The 21,022-nt window shown below is 40.7% G+C and overlaps 1 protein-coding gene across 1 annotated transcript in view; it reads left to right on the forward strand.

The window, feature by feature from the left end:
- The window catches only part of LOC110488021 (calcitonin gene-related peptide type 1 receptor), a 113,211-nt gene that overhangs the window by 48,407 nt on the left and 43,782 nt on the right, over positions 1–21,022 (forward strand). The window contains exons 2-6 of the mRNA XM_036971174.2: positions 4,899–4,964; positions 14,702–14,861; positions 17,547–17,654; positions 18,892–18,995; positions 20,765–20,984. Of these exons, the coding sequence (XP_036827069.1) occupies positions 4,920–4,964; positions 14,702–14,861; positions 17,547–17,654; positions 18,892–18,995; positions 20,765–20,984 (637 nt within the window). The 5' untranslated portion in view covers positions 4,899–4,919. The remainder of the gene's footprint in view (positions 1–4,898; positions 4,965–14,701; positions 14,862–17,546; positions 17,655–18,891; positions 18,996–20,764; positions 20,985–21,022) is intronic.

The following is a 21,022-nucleotide window of genomic DNA, read 5'->3' on the forward strand; positions in this document are numbered from 1 at the left end:
CTCCACAGGTCAATGTGTCCCCAAAGTTTTCGTTTCTGGCAACAAAATCTCATGTGGACAGATTGCGTAAACCGAAATGGTTCCGTAGATCTGTCATGATACAACAGGATGCATGAGCAGCACTAGTTCCAGTGCGTTGGACAAATCACAATTTAATCTAGCATTTTAACAATTGGGTGAGACTTTAGTTCTGGATTAACCGAGATTACGGGCAACACTACATTGTCACGTTCAAATATCCATAAATTTCTCCAAAATGACCATGACATGAAAAACTTGGTCTTTAAGCTACAACTGTCTCTGTTCCCTTGAAGTCTTGAATTATAAATGTATGGTTTATAAACAGTATCAGAGGTGTTGCTGTATAGAATTGATAGCCCATAACAGTTTGTCATTAACACTGTGCCTTTGGAACAACGACCCAACACTTGCTAGCCTGAGGGACACTGCCTCACAGTAGTAACACAGGATCAGGATCAAGGTAAAAAGGTAGACCTCGCACATACATTACAATCCCCACCCTTCTCTCCTTCCTTCCTTCCCTTGTCTGAGTGCCACAGAAATGTACACTGGCATTTTTCTGTAACACCCACCTATTCCCATATTTCTCTCTGTGCACCATTTCACAGGCGGGTGGGTGGGTAAGCCATGCCAGCAGCAGATAAGTACCTTGTTCTCTGTGTGGCACTGCCCTCAGCCATCTGGCAAGGGTAGGAGCTGGAGCTGGCATGCAGAGACGAACAGGGGCTTTAACTGTCTGTGCTCAGCGGGAGTTCCACCTAGGCACTGATCTGTGGTCAGTTTTACTGTTTTTTTGCTGATTCCGGGAGGTTATGCTGGTCATAGATATGTGCCTACAGGTAACTTCTACTCCAAGCTGTTCAGATGACCATGCCTGTTCTGAGGATGTATTTTCAGGGTGTACGGTAGCGAATGCACTTGTACTGATATAATTTCCTTTCCTACACTGCTCCTTAGCCACCAGTAAGCCACAGCTTATTATGTCACATCAATAATGTTCATATAGGACTGATAGGTTTTTAAGTAACACTAGAATGCTTAATCACAGCAACATTAATGAAATGCTTAATCACCTCTCCAGTTATTTCTCCTCTAAGACTGAACACATTCCCCCAGCCCCCCTCTGACCTCCAAAGCCAGTCAAAATGACATGCTTACTGATGTATGTCTATCAACTGACAGTGGAACCTGCTGTGGAGCCCCAGTGAGGTGTGGAAAGCTAACAGCAGTGCACTGATTGGCGTAATGGGTTTACAATGGGGATCTGCAGGGCCAATGTAAAGAGACCTGAGGGGAATTCTAATCTAACTCCCAGGCATGGCAGTCCAGCCATTCAACCTGAGAAAGAAGCGCCACTGTTGACAATACAATGATTAACTAGCATTAACTATTTTTGTCTGCCTCTTGTGTTGTCAGCCTCGATCGATCTCATTCTCTCTCTCTTGCTATTGCTCGAGTTTTCCTCCTCTCTCTCTCGCTGTAGTTTTCCTCCTCTCTCTCTCGCTGTAGTTTTCCTCCTCTCTCTCTCTCGCTGTAGTTTTCCTCCTCTCTCTCACACTGTAGTTTCCCCCCTCTCTCTCGCTCTCTCGCTGTAGTTTTCCTCCTCTCTCTCACACTGTAGTTTTCCCCCTCTCTCTCACACTGTAGTTTTCCCCCTCTCTCTCACACTGTAGTTTCCCCCTCTCTCTCACACTGTAGTTTTCCCTCTCTCTCTAGTTTTCCTCCTCTCTCTCACACTGTAGTTTTCCACCTCTCTCTCTCACACTGTAGTTTTCCTCCTCTCTCTCCATTTTCCTCCTCTCTCTCACACTGTAGTTTTCCTCCTCTCTCTCACACTGTAGTTTTCCTCCTCTCTCTCCAGTTTTCCTCATCTCTCACACACTGTAGTTTTCCCCCTCTCTCTCACACTGTAGTTTTCCTCCTCTCTCTCCATTTCCCTCCTCTCTCTCACACTGTAGTTTTCCTCCTCTCTCACACTGTAGTTTTCCTCCTCTCTCTCCATTTCCCTCCTCTCTCTCACACTGTAGTTTTCCTCCTCTCTCTCACACTGTAGTTTTCCTCCTCTCTCTCACAAGTGTAGTTTTCCTCCTCTCTCTCCATTTCCCTCCTCTCTCTCACACTGTAGTTTTCCTCCTCTCTCACACACTGTAGTTTTCCTCCTCTCTCTCACACTGTAGTTTTCCTCCTCTCTCTCACACTGTAGTTTTCATCCTTTCCTCCTCTCTCTCACACTGTAGTTTTCCTCCTCTCTCTCACACTGTAGTTTTCCTCCTCTCTCTCACACTGTAGTTTTCCTCCTCTCTCTCCAGTTTTCCTCCTCTCTCTCACACTGTAGTTTTCCTCCTCTCTCTCACACTGTAGTTTTCCTCCTCTCTCTCACACTGTAGTTTTCCTCCTCTCTCACACACTGTAGTTTTCCTCCTCTCTCTCACACTGTAGTTTTCATCCTTTCCTCCTCTCTCTCACACTGTAGTTTTCCTCCTCTCTCTCACACTGTAGTTTTCCTCCTCTCTCTCACACTGTAGTTTTCCTCCTCTCTCTCCAGTTTTCCTCACCTCTCACACACTCTAGTTTTCCTCCTCTCTCTCACACTGTAGTTTTCCTCCTCTCTCTCACACTGTAGTTTTCCTCCTCTCTCTCACACTGTAGTTTTCCTCCTCTCTCTCCAGTTTTCCTCACCTCTCACACACTCTAGTTTTCCTCCTCTCTCTCCATTTCCCTCCTCTCTCTCACACTGTAGTTTTCCTCCTCTATCTCACACTGTAGTTTTCCTCCTCTCTCGCACACTGTAGTTTTCCTCCTCTCTCTCCAGTTTTCCTCATCTCTCACACACTGTAGTTTTCCTCCTCTCTCACACACTGTAGTTTTCCTCCTCTCTCTCACACTGTAGTTTTCCTCCTCTCTCTCCATTTCCCTCCTCTCTCTCACACTGTAGTTTTCCTCCTCTCTCTCACACTGTAGTTTTCCTCCTCTCTCTCCAGTTTTCCTCATCTCTCACACACTGTAGTTTCCCTCCTCTCTCTCACACTGTAGTTTTCCTCATCTCTCACACACTGTAGTTTTCCTCCTCTCTCTCACACTGTAGTTTTCATCCTTTCCTCCTCTCTCTCACACTGTAGTTTTCCTCCTCTATCTCACACTGTAGTTTTCCTCCTCTCTCTCACACTGTAGTTTTCATCCTTTCCTCCTTTCTCTCACACTCTAGTTTTCCTCCTCTCTCTCACACTGTAGTTTTCATCCTTTCCTCCTCTCTCTCACACTGTAGTTTTCATCCTTTCCTCCTCTCTCTCACACTGTAGTTTTCCTCCTCTCTCTCACACTGTAGTTTTCATCCTTTCCTCCTCTCTCTCACACTGTAGTTTTCCTCCTCTCTCTCACACTGTAGTTTTCCTCCTCTCTCTCACACTGTAGTTTTCATCCTTTCCTCCTCTCTCTCACACTGTAGTTTTCCTCCTCTCTCTTACACTGTAGTTTTCCTCCTCTCTCTCCAGTTTTCCTCCTATCTCTCTCTCTCTCCAGTTTTCCTCCTCTCTCTCTCTCCAGTTTTCCTCCTCTCTCTCTCTCGCTCCAGTTTTCCTCCTCTCTCTCTCTCCAGTTTTCCTCCTCTCTCTCTCTCGCTCCAGTTTTCCTCCTCTCTCTCTCTCCAGTTTTCCTCCTCTCTCTCTCATGCTCCAGTTTTCCTCCTCTCTCTCTCTCTCTCCAGTTTTCCTCCTCTCTCTCTCTCCAGTTTTCCTCCTCTCTCTCTCTCGCTCCAGTTTTCCTCCTCTCTCTCTCTCTCTCCAGTTTTCCTCCTCTCTCTCTCTCTCTCCAGTTTTTCTCCTCTCTCTCTCTCTCCAGTTTTCCTCCTCTCTCTCTCTCTCTCCAGTTTTTATCCTCTCTCTCTCTCTCTCTCTCCAGTTTTCCTCTCTCTCTCTCTCTCCAGTTTTCCTCCTCTCTCTCTCTCTCCAGTTTTCCTCCTCTCTCTCACACTGTAGTTTTCCTCCTCTCTCTCTCTCTCCAGTTTTCCTCCTCTCTCTCTCTCCAGTTTTCCTCCTCTCTCTCTCTCCAGTTTTCCTCCTCTCTCTCTCTCGCTCCAGTTTTCCTCCTCTCTCTCTCTCCAGTTTTCCTCCTCTCTCTCTCTCGCTCCAGTTTTCCTCCTCTCTCTCTCTCCAGTTTTCCTCCTCTCTCTCTCTCCAGTTTTCCTCCTCTCTCTCTCTCTCTCCAGTTTTCCTCATCTCTCTCTCTCCAGTTTTCCTCCTCTCTCTCTCTCGCTCCAGTTTTCCTCCTCTCTCTCTCTCTCTCTCCAGTTTTCCTCCTCTCTCTCCAGTTTTCCTCCTCTCTCTCTCTCTCTCCAGTTTTCCTCCTCTCTCTCTCGCTCCAGTTTTCCTCCTCTCTCTCTCTCCAGTTTTCCTCCTCTCTCTCTCTCTCCAGTTTTCCTCCTCTCTCTCTCTCTTTCCAGTTTTCCTCCTCTCTCACTCTCCAGTTTTCCTCCTCTCTCTCTCCATCTCTTTTTGAACGATCATTAACTTTTTTTTGTCAGTCACATACATGAATTCAAACACACATGCGCGCAGACACACACACACACACACACACACACACACACACACACACACACACACACACACACACACACACACACACACACACACACACACACACACACACACACACACACACTCACACCACAACCCGGGACAGAAAAACTTGAATATCCCCAGAACAGTCAATATGGGAACCACTGTTGCAGTATATTAGTATTCAAGAGTAAAGAACGTTGTGCTGTTCTCAACCCTCAAGGCTGCCTAATCGTGATTCAGGACAACAACCTGGTTCTGTTTGTTAATCCAATTTTCCGCTAGAATGTTTTTCTTCCCTTCTCTTCTCTGTCTCCACAGACTTGGCTGGGACCAGACAGTATGGGGTTAAAAAGCTCCTACTGGCTTTTGATATCTTTCATGGTGGTGAGTACATCTTCAGCTTCTCATTAACAAAAGTAAGGACACATCTACTCATTCAAGGGTTTTTCTTTATTTTTACTATTTTCTACATTGTAGAATAATAGTGAAGACATTCTTGGCATTCTCTCAACCAGCTTCACCTGGAATGCTTTTCCAACAGTCTTAAAGGAGTTCCCACATATGCTGAGAACTTGTTGGCCGCTTTTCCTTCACTCTGCGGTCCAACTCATACAAACCATCTCAATTGGGTTGAGGTTGGGTGATTGTGGAGGCCAGGTCATTTGATGCAGCACTTCATCACTCTCCTTCTTGGTCAAATAGCCCTTACACAGCCTGGAGGTATGTTTTGGGTCATTGTCCTGTTGAAAAACAAATGACAGTCCCACTAAGCGCAAACCAGATGGGATGGCGTATCGCTGCAGAAGGCTGTGATAGCCATGCTGGTTAAGTGTGCCTTGAAGATCATCGCGATCATCGCGAAGATCATCTGTTCCCCTACTCTGTGTCTCACAAAGACACGGCGGTTGGAACCCTTATTATTGCGTTTGAGCCAATCAGTTGTGTTGTGACAAGATAGTAATGATGAACTGTCATTTCTCTTTGGTTATTTGAGCTGTTCTTGCCATAATATGGACTTGGTCTTTTACCAAATAGGGCTGTCTTCTGTATACCACCCCTACCTTGTCACAACACAACTGATTGGCTCAAACGCAATAATAAGGGAAGAAATTCCACAAATCAACAAGGCACACCTGTTAATTGATATGCATTCCAGGTGACTACCTCATGAAGCTAAGTGTGCAAAGTTGTCATCAAGAGTGCAAAGTTGCACACCAAGAGTGTGCAAAGTTGTCATCAATGCAAAGGGTGGCTACTTTGAAGAATCTAAAAATTAAAATATATTTTGATTTGTTTTACACTTTTTTGGTTACTACATGATTCCATAGGTGTTATTTCATAGGTTTGACGTATTCACTATTATTCTACAATGTAGAAAATAGTAAAAATAAATTAAAACTCTGGAATGAGTAGGTGTGTCCAAACTTGACTGGTACTGTAAATACTTGTTGTTAGATTACTTTTTGCTGTGTTTATTACTGTAATGCAATTTATATATTACTGTAATTTTTTACCAAATTGTACAGGATTTGTTCTGTAAATGTGTTTTAACTTGATAAAATACCATGCATTGTCTCAAAGTAGTAGATGAACTGCAATACTTTTTGCTGTGCTGGTTTTCAACGCATAGAGAAAATCAGAGAGATGAATTTGATGTAGTTCACTAATCCGTTAATCACTAATTGGTTCAGTTTGGCAACTAGAGGCATGGATGACCTAAAAGCCAGAAGATCTTTCAGCCATGACGCTCTGCAGATACTTTATATGAATGGCAGAGGTTGGTTGGCTGGTGTGTATCTGTGTCTCTGTGTCTCTGTGTCTCTCTCTGTGTGTGTGTGTGTGTGTGTGTGTGTGTGTGTGTGTGTGTGTGTGTGTGTGTGTGTGTGTGTGTGTGTGTGTGTGTGTGTGTCTGTGTGTGAGTGAGTGAGTGAGTGAGTGAGTGAGTGAGTGAGTGAGTGAGCGAGCATGCTTGCTGGATGCATCCCCACTTGTTTGCCAACCCTCATCATACTTTACCTAAACCCAATGGTCAGCTGGCATGGTAAACCAGTTATAAAAACCTGCCACTGTCTTTGCCTTTTGTTACTTTATGATCATGAAACTCAAGGCAGCAGATATCAGCCTCATTTATTATTCATGAGATGCAAAGGGTATTATGTATAATGGTAATTTGTTAGAACATTTGTGTAATTACAGTTTGTAATACCATGTCTTGTTTTGAGGTGTTTTTACATATGCACGACTATACTAAGGGAGGGGGCTCAGTTTCCCTGCCTGTCTCATTACACTACGATCAAAGCCAGCTACAAACAATAATCAACTAGGGGGAAATCAGATTTTTTAAATCTTGATGTTATATTTATAATTATAAAAAATATATATGCAACAAATTTTCCACTAACTGGTTTCTGTGCAAATGCACCACACACATCCAATAAGCAATGAATAACTGCATAACGATTACCGACATTGAGCGCTTATCGTCATGTTTGTTTTTGCAACACCACAATCAAGTAGAGAATGTTCATTCTCGACAAGCTGAAAATACATCCCTTCCTACTCAGTATCAAAGGCTTGGTTTGGCAATCTCTGAATGTCATTAAACTCTTTGATGTTTTGTAACAGATTTTTGGGGCATTTTGTCTCTTTCCATTAATCAAAAGGTTGTGGCGCAGTTTGGATGCTGGAATTATATTAGAGTGGAGTGGATGAATGTGCGCAGGTAGCCTACAGGTATCCTACAGGTATCCTACAGGTATCCTACAGGTATCCTACAGGTAGCCTACAGGTAGCCTATTTTATTTAGTGTCAAATCGCCGTGCTTCTACATCTGCATTGCTTGCTGTTTGGGGTTTTAGACTGGGTTTCTGTATAGCACTTTGTGACATCGGCTGATGTAAAAAGAGCTTTATAAATACATTTGATTGATTGATTGATTGATTGATTGGCAACCGATCCCTCACGGGATTAATTGACACATAAACAAATATTACAATAAGTCACTGTGATAATTCAGTGATAATGCTTATGGTGTTCTGTGCAGTGCGCACCTCATAAAGAGTGAACAAGAAATCACTACATAATAGTAAATAAGGTTATCAACAATAATTATATCCTTAGAGCAGTAAAAATCGTACATACAGATAAATAAATCCAAGCGCAATGACACACTGGCCTCTCCCCTGCCTATCAGCTACTCTTCTATCTTGTGGATTTATATTGAAAATCTGTGCAGATGTGAATGATTTAATCTGTGGTATGATTGCTAGTTAGCCGATTGCAGATCTGGACAAACGATCCACCTACCACTATTGTCACTATGAATGGTGGATAGAGGGCAGGATAGACCTTTAGACAGGTAGACTATATTGACCTGTGGAACAGTAAGCGTGCAGAAAAGCATAGTGCATAATGGAAGTACCAAAACACCTTAATAGGGGACGAGCATGCAAGCAGATGAGGAGATTTGGCAATATGGAAGAGATTAGATAGTAAAACCGACAAAATGGCCAATGTAAATCAAAGAAAAAACACAATACCTTCCAATTTTGGACCAGCTGGCTAACCAACAACTGTAACAATGTATTTAAGAAACAACAGTGCATATTGGGTAACTTTATTGATGTTTTCAATTAAGATTTGGAGAGGAAATATGGTTTAGATGTTGTCAATAACCTTTTATTGTAAGCCAACCTCATCTGTCTTGCCCCAAAGTTGCGCACGCTTTGGTTTTGTTTGTAAACAGCCCAGGTAAAGCATGTAGAGGTAAAGTAGCTAAAGCATGTAGAGGTAACGTAGCTAAAGCATGTAGAGGTAAAGTAGGTAAAGCATGTAGAGGTAAAGTAGGTAAAACATGTAGAGGTAAAGTAGGTAAAGCATGTAGAGGTAAAGTAGGTAAAGCATGTAAGCATGTATATGTAAAGTAGGTAAAGCATGTAGAGGTAAAGTAGTTAAAGCATGTAGAGTTAAAGTAGCTAAAGCATGTAGAGGTAAAGTACGTTAAGCATGTAGAGGTAAAGTAGGTAAAGCATGTAAGCATGTATATGTAAAGTAGGTAAAGCATGTAGAGGTAAAGTAGGTAAAGCATGTAGAGGTAAAGTAGCTAAAGCATGTAGAGGTAAAGTAGGTAAAGCATGTAGAGGTAAAGTAGCTAAAGCATGTAGAGTTATATTATAGTTATATGTAAAGTAGGTAAAGCATGTAGAGGTAAAGTAGGTAAAGCATGTAGAGGCAAAGTAGATAAAGCATGTAGAGGTAAAGTAGTTAAACATGTAGAGGTAAAGTAGGTAAAGCATGTAGAGGTAAAGTAGATAAAACATGTAGAGGTAAAGTAGGCAAAGCATGTAGAGGTAAAGTAGGTAAAGCATGTAGAGGTAAAGTATGTAAAGCATGTAGAGGTAAAGTAGCTAAAGCATGTAGAGGTAAAGTAGGTAAAGCATGTAGAGGTAAAGTAGGTAAAGCATGTAGAGGTAAAGTAGGTAAAGCATGTAGAGGTAAAGTAGGTAAAGCATGTAGAGGTAAAGTAGGTAAAGCATGTAGAGCTTGCCCAGGTAAAGCATGTAGAGGTAAAGTAGATAAAGCATGTAGAGGTAAAGTAGATAAAGCATGTAGAGGTAAAGTAGATAAAGCATGTAGAGGTAAAGTAGGTAAAGCATGTAGAGGTAAAGTAGCTAAAGCATGTAGAGGTAAAGTAGGTAAAGCATGTAGAGGTAAAGTAGGTAAAGCATGTAAGCATGTATATGTAAAGTAGGTAAAGCATGTAGAGGTAAAGTAGGTAAAGCATGTAGAGGTAAAGTAGGTAAAGCATGTAGAGGTAAAGCAGGTAAAGCATGTAAGCATGTATATGTAAAGTAGGTAAAGCATGTAGAGGTAAAGTAGGTAAAGCATGTAGAGGTAAAATTAGGTAAAGCATGTAGAGGTATAGTAGCTAAAGCATGTAGAGGTAAAGTAGGTAAAGCATGTAGAGGTAAAGTAGGTAAAGCATGTAGAGCTTGCCCAGGTAAAGCATGTAGAGGTAAAGTAGATAAAGCATGTAGAGGTAAAGTAGATAAAGCATGTAGAGGTAAAGTAGGTAAAGCATGTAGAGGTAAAGTAGCTAAAGCATGTAGAGGTAAAGTAGGTAAAGCATGTAGAGGTAAAGTAGGTAAAGCATGTAAGCATGTATATGTAAAGTAGGTAAAGCATGTAGAGGTAAAGTAGGTAGAGCATGTAGAGGTAAAGTAGGTAAAGCATGTAAGCATGTATATGTAAAGTAGGTAAAGCATGTAGAGGTAAAGTAGGTAAAGCATGTAGAGGTAAAATTAGGTAAAGCATGTAGAGGTAAAGTAGCTAAAGCATGTAGAGGTAAAGGAGGTAAAGCATGTAGAGGTAAAGGAGGTAAAGCATGTAGAGGTAAAGTAGCTAAAGCATGTAGAGGTAAAGTAGCTAAAGCATGTAGAGGTAAAGTAGGTAAAGCATGTAGAGGTATAGTAGCTAAAGCATGTAGAGGTAAAGTAGATAAAGCATGTAGAGGTAAAGTAGGTAAAGCATGTAAGCATGTATATGTAAAGTAGGTAAAGCATGTAGAGGTAAAGTAGGTAAAGCATGTAGAGGTAAAGTAGGTAAAGCATGTAGAGGTAAAGTAGGTAAAGCATGTAAGCATGTATATGTAAAGTAGGTAAAGCATGTAGAGGTAAAGTAGGTAAAGCATGTAGAGCTAAAGTAGCTAAAGCATGTAGAGGTAAAGTAGGTTAGGCATGTAGAGGTAAAGTAGCTAAAGCATGTAGAGGTAAAGTAGGTAAAGCATGTCGAGTTAAAGTAGGTAAAGCATGTAGAGGTAAAGTAGGTAAAGCATGTAGAGGTAAAGTAGGTAAAGCATGTAGAGGTAAACTAGGTAAAACATGTAGAGGTAAAGTAGGTAAACATGTAGAGGTAAAGTAGGTAAAGCATGTATATGTAAAGTAGGTAAAGCATGTGGAGGTAAAGTAGGTAAACATGTAGAGGTAAAGTAGGTAAAGCATGTAGAGGTAAAGTAGCTAAAGCATGTAGAGGTAAAGTATGTAAAATATGTAGAGGTAAAGTAGGTAAAGCATGTAGAGGTAAAGTAGCTAAAGCATGTAGAGGTAAAGTAGGTAAAGCATGTAGAGGTAAAGTAGCTAAAGCATGTAGTGGTAAAGTAGGTAAAGCATGTAGAGGTAAAGTAGGTAAAGCATGTAGAGGTAAAGTAGGTAAAGCATGTAGAGGTAAAGTAGATAAAGCATGTAGAGGTAAAGTAGGTAAAGCATGTAGAGGTAAAGTAGGTAAAGCATGTAGAGGTAAAGTAGGTAAAGCATGTAGAGGTAAAGTAGATAAAGCATGTAGAGGTAAAGTAGGTAAAGCATGTAGTGGTAAAGTAGGTAAAGCATGTTGAGGTAAAGTAGGTAAAGCATGTAGAGGTAAAGTAGGTAAAGCATGTAAGCATGTATATGTAAAGTAGGTAAAGCATGTAGAGGTAAAGTAGGTAAAGCATGTAGAGGTAAAATTAGGTAAAGCATGTAAAGTAGGTAAAGCATGTAGAGGTAAAGTAGGTAAAACATGTAGAGGTAAAGTAGGTAAAGCATGTAGAGGTAAAGTAGCTAAAGCATGTAGAGGTAAAGTAGGTAAAGCATGTAGAGGTAAAGTAGGTAAAGCATGTAGAGGTAAAGTAGGTAAAGCATGTAGAGGTAAAGTAGGTAAAGCATGTAAGCATGTAGAGGTAAAGTAGGTAAAGCATGTAGAGGTAAAGTAGCTAAAGCATGTAGAGGTAAAGTAGGTAAAGCATGTAGAGGTAAAGTAGCTAAAGCATGTAGAGGTAAAGTAGATAAAGCATGTAGAGGTAAAGTTGGTAAAGCATGTAGAGTTAAAGTAGGTAAAGCATGTAGAGGTAAAGTAGGTAAAGCATGTAGAGCTTGCCCAGGTAAAACATGTAGAGGTAAAGTAGATAAAGCATGTAGAGCTTGCCCAGGTAAAGCATGTAGAAATGAGTTTTCTTTGTCACCAAAATGGATTCTAGACATTTTATTTAACATGTTTGTCGGGACACTTACTTGTATTGTTGAACTGCTTTCTCGCTACATCAACAGGTTTTTGGCTCATAATAATACCTTTGTCCTGATGATAATACCTTTGTACTGATGATAATACCTTTGTACTGATGATAATACCTTTGTACTGATAATAATACCTTTGTACTGATAATAATACCTTTGTACTGATGATAATACCTTTGTACTGATGATAATACCTTTGTACTGATAATAATACCTTTGTACTGATGATAATACCTTTGTACTGATAATAATACATTTGTACTGATAAGAATACCTTTGTACTGATGATAATACCTTTGTACTGATAATAATACCTTTGTACTGATAATAATACCTTTGTACTGATAATAATACCTTTGTACTGATAATAATACCTTTGTACTGATGATAATACCTTTGTACTGATAATAATACCTTTGTACTGATAATAATACCTTTGTCCATTTGGTCTTCTATTCATCAGTGTCGATGTGAAATGAAATGTTCACCTGATGATAAGTTGGCTGCTTATAAGTGTTTATACCATGTAATTAAATTACATTTGTCTGCCTGGCTGAGTGTAAAAGGTAAATCGAATTCATGCTGATCTCTTTAATCTGGCTGATGTTCATGCACTTGTCTTTGTGTCCAGTGAAGCTTTACTCTAAGCTTCTGAAGTAACTATTATTTCAGCAAGATGCGTGGAGGAAAGGATAGAGGAAGGACATTTGTGTACAGGTGAGGTTTACTCACTGTCTGGACCTTTAAAGCTGACATTGGTGGTGGCCTGGTGGTCGTATGTATGACGTCATTTACTTCAACGTTTGGAGTGACATCATATGTACGGCTGCTAAACTGCTACATGGGACATCGTCAATATTCCGAAAACTCTCTCAGACGAAAAAAAGAATCTCCCCTTCCTTTTATGTTTGTGTCCGTAGCTCAGTATGCTTTGAATTGTCAGGTAACTGATGTACTATTCCCTGGAGAAGGAAAAGGACTCTCCAAAAGTTCAACGGGAAGAGATGAAAGTAATTAAAAAAGAGAGAAAGGAGGGTGGAGGTTAGGGCGTGTGGGAGGTGTTTGCGAGCAAATCTCTCCAAGCTATTGTGTTAATATTTATGTATAATTAATTAAAGTGTGGAAGCGGAAAGAGAACAAGAGAATAAGAGAGAGAGAGCGAGAGAGAGAAATGACAAGCCCCAACGCTTGAGTGGCTTAATTCTCTGTAGAAATATTAGGAGAGATAAGTCACACTCACGACGACGCATTGGACACAGATGCTATTTGAATCTTGATTTCCTTCTCGTCTTTGTGCAGCGAAGTGTTATCTACATCAGCGTTGGAGACGAGACGAGCTCCCATGGTTTTTTAAAGATTTTTTTTCCAAACCACACAATAGGAGAACAGACAGGATCAGAGAGACGCTCTTGTCCTCTACATATAAAAAATCTATCCCTTTTTCTTAATTATTTTGTGAGTTCTCAAATCAATCAATCAAATTTATTTTATATAGCCCTTCGTACATCAGCTGATATCTCAAAGTGCTGTACAGAAACCCAGCCTAAAACCCCAAACAGCAAGCAATGCAGGTGAAGAAGCACGGTGGCTAGGAAAAACTCCCTAGAAAGGCCAAAACCTAGGAAGAAACCTAGAGAGGAACCAGGCTATGTGGGGTGGCCAGTCCTCTTCTGGCTGTGCCGGGTGGAGATTATAACAAAACATGGTCAAGATGTTCAAATGTTCATAAATGACCAGCATGGTCGAATAATAATAAGGCAGAATAGTTGAAACTGGAGCAGCAGCACAGTCAGGTGGACTGGGGACAGCAAGGAGTCATCATGTCAGGTATTCCTGGGGCATGGTCCTAGGGCTCAGGTCCTCCGAGAGAGAGAAAGAAAGAGAGAATTAGAGAGAGCATATGTGGGATGGCCAGTCCTCTTCTGGCTGTGCCGGGTGGAGATTATAACAGAACATGGCCAAGATGTTCAAATGTTCATAAATGATCAGCATGGTCGAATAATAATAAGGCAGAACAGTTGAAACTGGAGCAGCAGCACAGCCAGGTGGACTGGGGACAGCAAGGAGTCATCATGTCAGGTAGTCCTGGGGCATGGTCCTAGGGCTCAGGTCCTCCGAGAAAGAGAAAGAGAGAAGGAGAGAATTAGAGAACGCACACTTAGATTCACACAGGACACCGAATAGGACAGGAGAAGTACTCCAGATATAACAAACTGACCCTAGCCCCCCGACACATAAACTACTGCAGCATAAATACTGGAGGCTGAGACAGGAGGGGTCAGGAGACACTGTGGCCCACTCCGAGGACACCCCCGGACAGGGCCAAACAGGAAGGATATAACCCCACCCACTTTGCCAAAGCACATCATCAAAGCAAATGCATTTTACTGTGTGGAGGAATACATGAATGAGTCAACCACGGTTTGACAAAACTATCGATAGAGAATTTGTAGGTTCTTGTATGCTAGTCATCTATAACCATGTCAACGCACGTTTCAAGTACAGCATTGGGACACTCAGAATGATATTCTATTATTCTATTGCTATAAGCATGAATTTAAAAAAATACAAATTTTTCCTTTATTTAACTAGGCAAGTCAGTTAAGAACAAATTCTTATTTTCAATGACAGTCTAGGAACAGTGGGTTAACTACCTTGTTCAGGGGCAGAACAACAGAGTTTTACCTTGTCAGCACAGGGATTTAATCTTGCAACCTTTCAGTTACTAGTCCAACGCGCTAACCACTAGGCTACCTGCCTCTATCCAATAGGCTACCTGCCTCTAACCAAGTTCATGTGGGACTATACTGTCAATAAATCGCTCTCACAATTCCAATAGTATACCATAGAAAGAGAACAACTCATTCTAGGACTCATTCTAGATCATTACACATTGACTGCTGAAGAACAAGCATGCCAATATTGTCACAACACAATACAAATTGATTCAGCGCAGGGCAATTTGTTTCAGGGCAGCACAGACTAGGTGCAACATACACATACATCACTATCCAGTCACTTAGATGTTAAATAGCTCTATTGTGGTAAGATGAAGTTGTTGCTGTGTCTTTGCAGAGCGGAACTGTTGCCGGGGAGTCCAGCTCTGAGCCTGCTGGCCCAGACACATCTCTCAGGCCTGTCCTGGCCATAATAGAGGACGAGAGGCAGACCATGACCGAGGGTCAATACAAATGTCTTGAACTGTTCAGCCGAGACCAGCAGCACAACATCACAGGTGAAGCACAAATCACTCATTTAAAAGTACAAAAATGGATGTACCAATCCCAGATTGCCCCTTTAATCTAATCACACTACTTACTGGGAGTTAATCTGATTAATGGAGCTCTTTGAGAAAGCACTAGTGTTGATGCTATGACCTTATTTGCTTAAGTAAATCTTAGTGGATGGATGTGTAATCAGTGCTCCCTTGATGCTATAGGTAATAGAAATGCTGGTACTATCTTTTGGTATTTGTTTCATTAGTCCATTGTTGATATAGTCCCAAAATGTTTTGCTTGTCACCAATCAAGTTTTCAAGATAGTATATAACTTTCAAAATACAGAAATAATCTTGTATGATACATTTTGCATTATATAATATAAAACACAGCATCATATGATGTAAAATGTGCCATATGTAGATCATTTCTGTATTTTGAAAGTTACATATCTTGAAAACTTGTTTGCTGTGTTATATGCCTATAAAATACTTTAATGCAGTGATATATGACTGTAAAATACTTAAATTCAGTGATAAATGCCTATGAAATACTTAAATGCAGTGATATAAGCCTATGACATTCTTAAATGCAGTGATATATGGCTATAAAATACTTAAATGCCGTGATAAATGCCTATAAAATAATTAAATGCTGTGATATATGCTTATAAAATATTTAAATGGAGTGATAAATGCCTATAAAATAATTAAATGCTGTGATATATGCTTATAAAATACTTAAATGCTGTGATATATGCCTATAAAATACTTAAATGCTGTGATATAGGCCTATAAATGACTTAAATGCAGTGATAAAGGCCTATAAAACTACCATAGCTAAATGGTTGGAGCATCTCTGCTTTTATGGAAAGTGCTAAAGGCACCGAGCATCTGCTAAATGTCTCAAATGGACAGTACCAGTCAAAAGTTTGGACACGGCGACTCATTCAAGGGTTTTTCTTTATTTCTAAAAATGTTCACATTGTAGAATAATAATGAAGACATCAAAACTATGAAATAACACATATGGAATCATGTAGTAACCAAAAAAGTGTTAAATCAAAATATATTTTAGATTCTTCAAAGTAGCCACCCTTTGCATTGATGACAGCTTGCACACTCTTGGTATTATCTCAACCAGCTTCATGATGTAGTCACCTGGAATGTATTTCAATTAACAGGTGTGCCTTGTTAAAAGTTGATTTGTGGAATTCTTTCCTTCATAATTAATGCATTTGAGCCAATCAGTTGTGTTGTGACAAGGTAGGGATGGTATACAGAAAATAGCCCTATTTGGTAAAAGACCAAGTCCATATTATGGCAAGAACAGCTGTAATAAGCAAAGAGAAACGACGGTGGGGTCCTCATGAGAGCAAGTTTCATCATAGCGCTTGATGGTTTTTGCGACTGCACTTTAGGAAACTTTCAAAGTTCTTGAAATGTCCTGTTCATCATTACTTTAAGACATGAAGGTCAGTCAATATGGAGAATGTCAAGAACTTTGAAAGTTTCTTCAAGTGCAGTCAAAAAAACTATCAAGCGCTATGATGAAACTTGCTCTCATGAGGACTGCCACAGCAAAAGAAGACCCAGAGCTACCTCTGCTGCAGAGGATAAGTTCATTAGAGTTAATTAACAGCCTCAGAAATTGCAGGCCAAATAAATGCTTCACAGAGTTCAAGTAACAGACACATCTCAACATCAACTGTTCAGAGGAGACTGTGTGAATCAGGCCTTCGTGTTCAAATTGCTGCAAAGAAACCACTACTAAAGGACACTAATAAGAAGAGACTTGCTTGGGCCAAGAAACACAAGCAATGGACATTAGACTGGTGGAAATCTGTCCTTTGGTCTGATGAGTCCAAATTGAACATTTTTGGTTCCAACCGCCGTGTCTTTGTGAGACACAGAGTCGGTGAACAGATGATCTCTGCATGTGCGTTTCCCACCGTGAATCATGGAGGAGGAGGTGTGATGGTGTGGGGGTGCTTTGCTGGTGACACTGTCAGTGATTTATTTAGAATTCAAGGCACACTTAACCAGCATGGCTACCACAGCATTCTGCAGCGATACGCCATCCCATCTGGTTTGCGCTTAGTGGGACTGTCATTTTTCAACAGGACAATGACCCTAAACATACCTCCAGGCTGTGTAAGGGCTATTTGACCAAGAAGGAGAGTGATGGAATGCTGCATCAGATGACCTGGCCTCCACAACCACCCGATTTCATCCCAATTGAGATGGTTTGGGATGAGTTGGACTGCAGAATGAAGGAAAAGCAGTCAACAAGTTCTCAGCATATGTGGGAACTCCTTCAAGACTGTTGGAAAAGCATTCCAGGTGAAGCTGGTTGATAGAATGCCAAGAGTGTGTAAAGCTGTCATTCAGGCAAAGGGTGGCTACTTTGAAGAATATGAAATATAAAATGTATTTTGATTTGTTTAACACTTCTTTAACATGATTCCATAGGTGTTATTTCGTAGTTTTGATGTCTTTACTGTTATTCTACAATGTAGAAAATAGTAAAAAATAAAGAAAAACTCTTGAATGAGTAGGTGTGTCCAAACTTTTGACTGGTACTGTAAATAATAGGGTTAGACATGAATCGTTAACACATGTTTCAGCAATATGGAGGTAGTTTGAAGTGTTATTAATGAACAGTTAGCTAAAAATATTAAAAAGTAATCCTCCATGACGCAGGTGTGTTCTGTAGTCGTATGTGGGATGGCTTGTTATGTTGGGACGAGACTCCGGTGGGGACCTACGCCACACAGAACTGCCCAGACTACCCTGGCCTGGACACCACTGGTAAGACCGCACACTGATAAATAATCACATTTCTGCAGAGGGAATTGGCCAGGCCACAGGTAGATTATAGAGATAATTTTGACCAATAGTCTCTATTCTGATCTAGGATCAGTTTTGCTTGAATAAGATTATATGGACAGAGGGGAACTGGTCCTAGATCTGTATCAAACATCAATCTAGGATCAGGTCCTCCCTGTCCATGTACTCTTATGGAATGTGATCTAAAATGGCAAAACTGATCCTAGATCAGCACTCCTACTCTGAGATGCTTTTTGAATACAGGTACTTTACTGACCAATCTGACCAATGACACAATGACTGCAATGAGAGTTGGACTAACGAGTGTAGAGTATATAGATTGTTCATCACTAGGGATGCAACAATTTATCTAATTATTTCACTCTTCTTTTGTTCGGTTGAAGCAAGCTGTCTTGTATAGCTCAGCTGGGTTTTATGCACTGAACCGTTGATTAGCTGCTGGGCGAGGACAGGCTGCTGGGTTAGCGTGCTTACAGACAGGGAACATCGTGATCTCAGTCATTATCCAACAGGAGATACAACTCACGCTTTAGTGATTAGAACAGGGAAGAGTTTCCCCAAGTCTGGTATATTAAAGTGTTATATGATGCCCATAACGTATATATCTTAAGTGGTTTTCTAGCCTTGGTGGTGAATTAGTTGAATGACAAGGAGCTGGCTCTCAGTGTTATGGAATGCAGTGATGCTCAATTGAGTAATGAGGACAAACAGAATAACACTTAAAGGAGCAATCTGCTGTACAAATAACAACATTTATATGACAACAAAATGAGAGAGAAAAAACTACCGACTGAGCACAAACTGGTTGAATCAAAGTTGTTTCCACGTCATGTTAAAAAAAATTACTGATATGATTTTAAAAAATCATCAATGTAAAGGCATTTCATATTTTTTTCATCCAGCTTCTAACCTAATGACATAGTGAAATGTTGTGTTATTTTCACGTTGAATTCACGTTAGTTGACAACTCAACCAAATTCAAAACTAGTTGTTGAACTGACATCTGTGCCCAGTGGGTAACTATTGCCTCTACAGTTGATATTACAGTCCAGTCAGTGTAGCTATAGCAGCGGCTTCATATGACAATGATGGATTCAGGGATGGATTGATGATGGATTCAGCACCTGCCAAATCACCATTACTCATCGCTGAAATTATATCGCTAACAATTACCATGAATTGTTTATTTTTTTTGCAGGAAAAGTGTCAAAATATTGTGATGAATCTGGTAATTGGGTTCAAAGTCCCTCCATTAATAAGACCTGGTCCAAATGTTTGACGTTCTCCAAGGAAAAGTTAAAGGTAATTGGAGATTGATTCGTTCTCAGTTGATTAATGGACAAAACAGTACAGGTCTGTCTGGGACAGGCAATGCATCCAAAATGGCACCATATTCCCTATAAAGTCCACTACTTTGGACCAGAACCCTATGGGCCCTGGTCTAAAGTATTGCATTTTTTAGTGAATAGGGTGCCATTAGGAGCGCACCCTGGCTGTGCAGACAGGACCCCAACAGCTCTAGTCAGACTATTCTGAATCCTTATTTTGTTTCTGTTGTCGGTCTGTTGTGTTTCCTGGTTATTATTCCATTGATATGTTTAAAACCATAACTAGAGCCAGGAGGTTTTCCTACTCTGGGCTCTTGATCAGGAACAACTCTGGGCCCGCCTACCCATTCTGTATGTTGTCTGAATTGTTTTCTACATGTTTTTCAACCGTTTTTTACTTCTATTAGTTATTGATCTGTCTTTATATAATAACTGTTACTGTTCCCTGTTGACAAGTAGAAATCATCACGCTGTATTCCATCTATCTGTGTCTTGGTAATCACTGTTCCCTGTTGACAAGTAGAAATCATCACGCTGTATTCCATCTATCTGTGTCTTGGTAATCACTGTTCCCTGTTGTCAAGTAGAAATCATCACGCTGTATTCCATCTATCTGTGTCTTGGTAATCACTGTTCCCTGTTGACAAGTAGAAATCATCACGCTGTATTCCATCTATCTGTGTCTTGGTAATCACTGTTCCCTGTTGACAAGTAGAAATCATCACGCTGTATTCCATCTATCTGTGTCTTGGTAATCACTGTTCCCTGTTGACAAGTAGAAATCATCACGCTGTATTCCATCTATCTGTGTCTTGGTAATCACTGTTCCCTGTTGACAAGTAGAAATCATCACGCTGTATTCCATCTATCTGTGTCTTGGTAATCACTGTTCCCTGTTGACAAGTAGAAATCATCACGCTGTATTCCATCTATCTGTGTCTTGGTAATCACTGTTCCCTGTTGACAAGTAGAAATCATCACGCTGTATTCTATCTTACTGTGTCTTGGTAATCACTGTTCCCTGTTGACAAGTAGAAATCATCACGCTGTATTCCATCTATCTGTGTCTTGGTAATCACTGTTCCCTGTTGTCAAGTAGAAATCATCACGCTGTATTCTATCTTTCTGTGTCTTGGTAATCACTGTTCCCTGTTGACAAGTAGAAATCCTCACGCTGTATTCCATCTATCTGTGTCTTGGTAATCACTGTTCCCTGTTGACAAGTAGAAATCCTCACGCTGTATTCCATCTATCTGTGTCTTGGTAATCACTGTTCCCTGTTGACAAGTAGAAATCATCACGCTGTATTCCATCTATCTGTGTCTTGGTAATCACTGTTCCCTGTTGTCAAGTAGAAATCATCACGCTGTATTCTATCTTTCTGTGTCTTGGTAATCACTGTTCCCTGTTGACAAGTAGAAATCCTCACGCTGTATTCCATCTATCTGTGTCTTGGTAATCACTGTTCCCTGTTGACAAGTAGAAATCCTCACGCTGTATTCCATCTATCTGTGTCTTGGTAATCACTGTTCCCTGTTGACAAGTAGAAATCCTCACGCTGTATTCCAACTATCTGTGTCTTGGTAATCACTGTTCCCTGTTGACAAGTAGAAATCCTCACGCTGTATTCCATCTATCTGTGTCTTGGTAATCACTGTTCCCTGTTGTCAAGTAGAAATCCTCACGCTGTATTGTGTTTGTTTCTTTATGATTTCTGTCCCGTTACACGTGGTTCTTCCCCAGAAGGTGACTCCCCATGGTCTGCTAGAGCCAGGGTCTGTGGAGCCCACTGTGGAGACTCCAGACAGCCAGAAGGTGACTCCTCATGGTCTGCTAGAGCCCACTGTGGAGACTCCAGTCAGCCCCAGGGTCAGTCAGGAGGAGGAGGAGAGGAAGAAGATCATCGACGGTCAATACAAATGCTTTGAGAAGATGAACAGAGATCAGCCGTATAACAAATCAGGTACCTGTGCACCTCCAGTGCACATTCCTTTTAAACCT

This window comes from Oncorhynchus mykiss, chromosome 30 (assembly GCF_057628025.1).
Source record: "Oncorhynchus mykiss isolate SJ-2025 chromosome 30, ASM5762802v1, whole genome shotgun sequence".
Classification (NCBI taxonomy): Eukaryota; Metazoa; Chordata; class Actinopteri; order Salmoniformes; family Salmonidae; genus Oncorhynchus; species Oncorhynchus mykiss.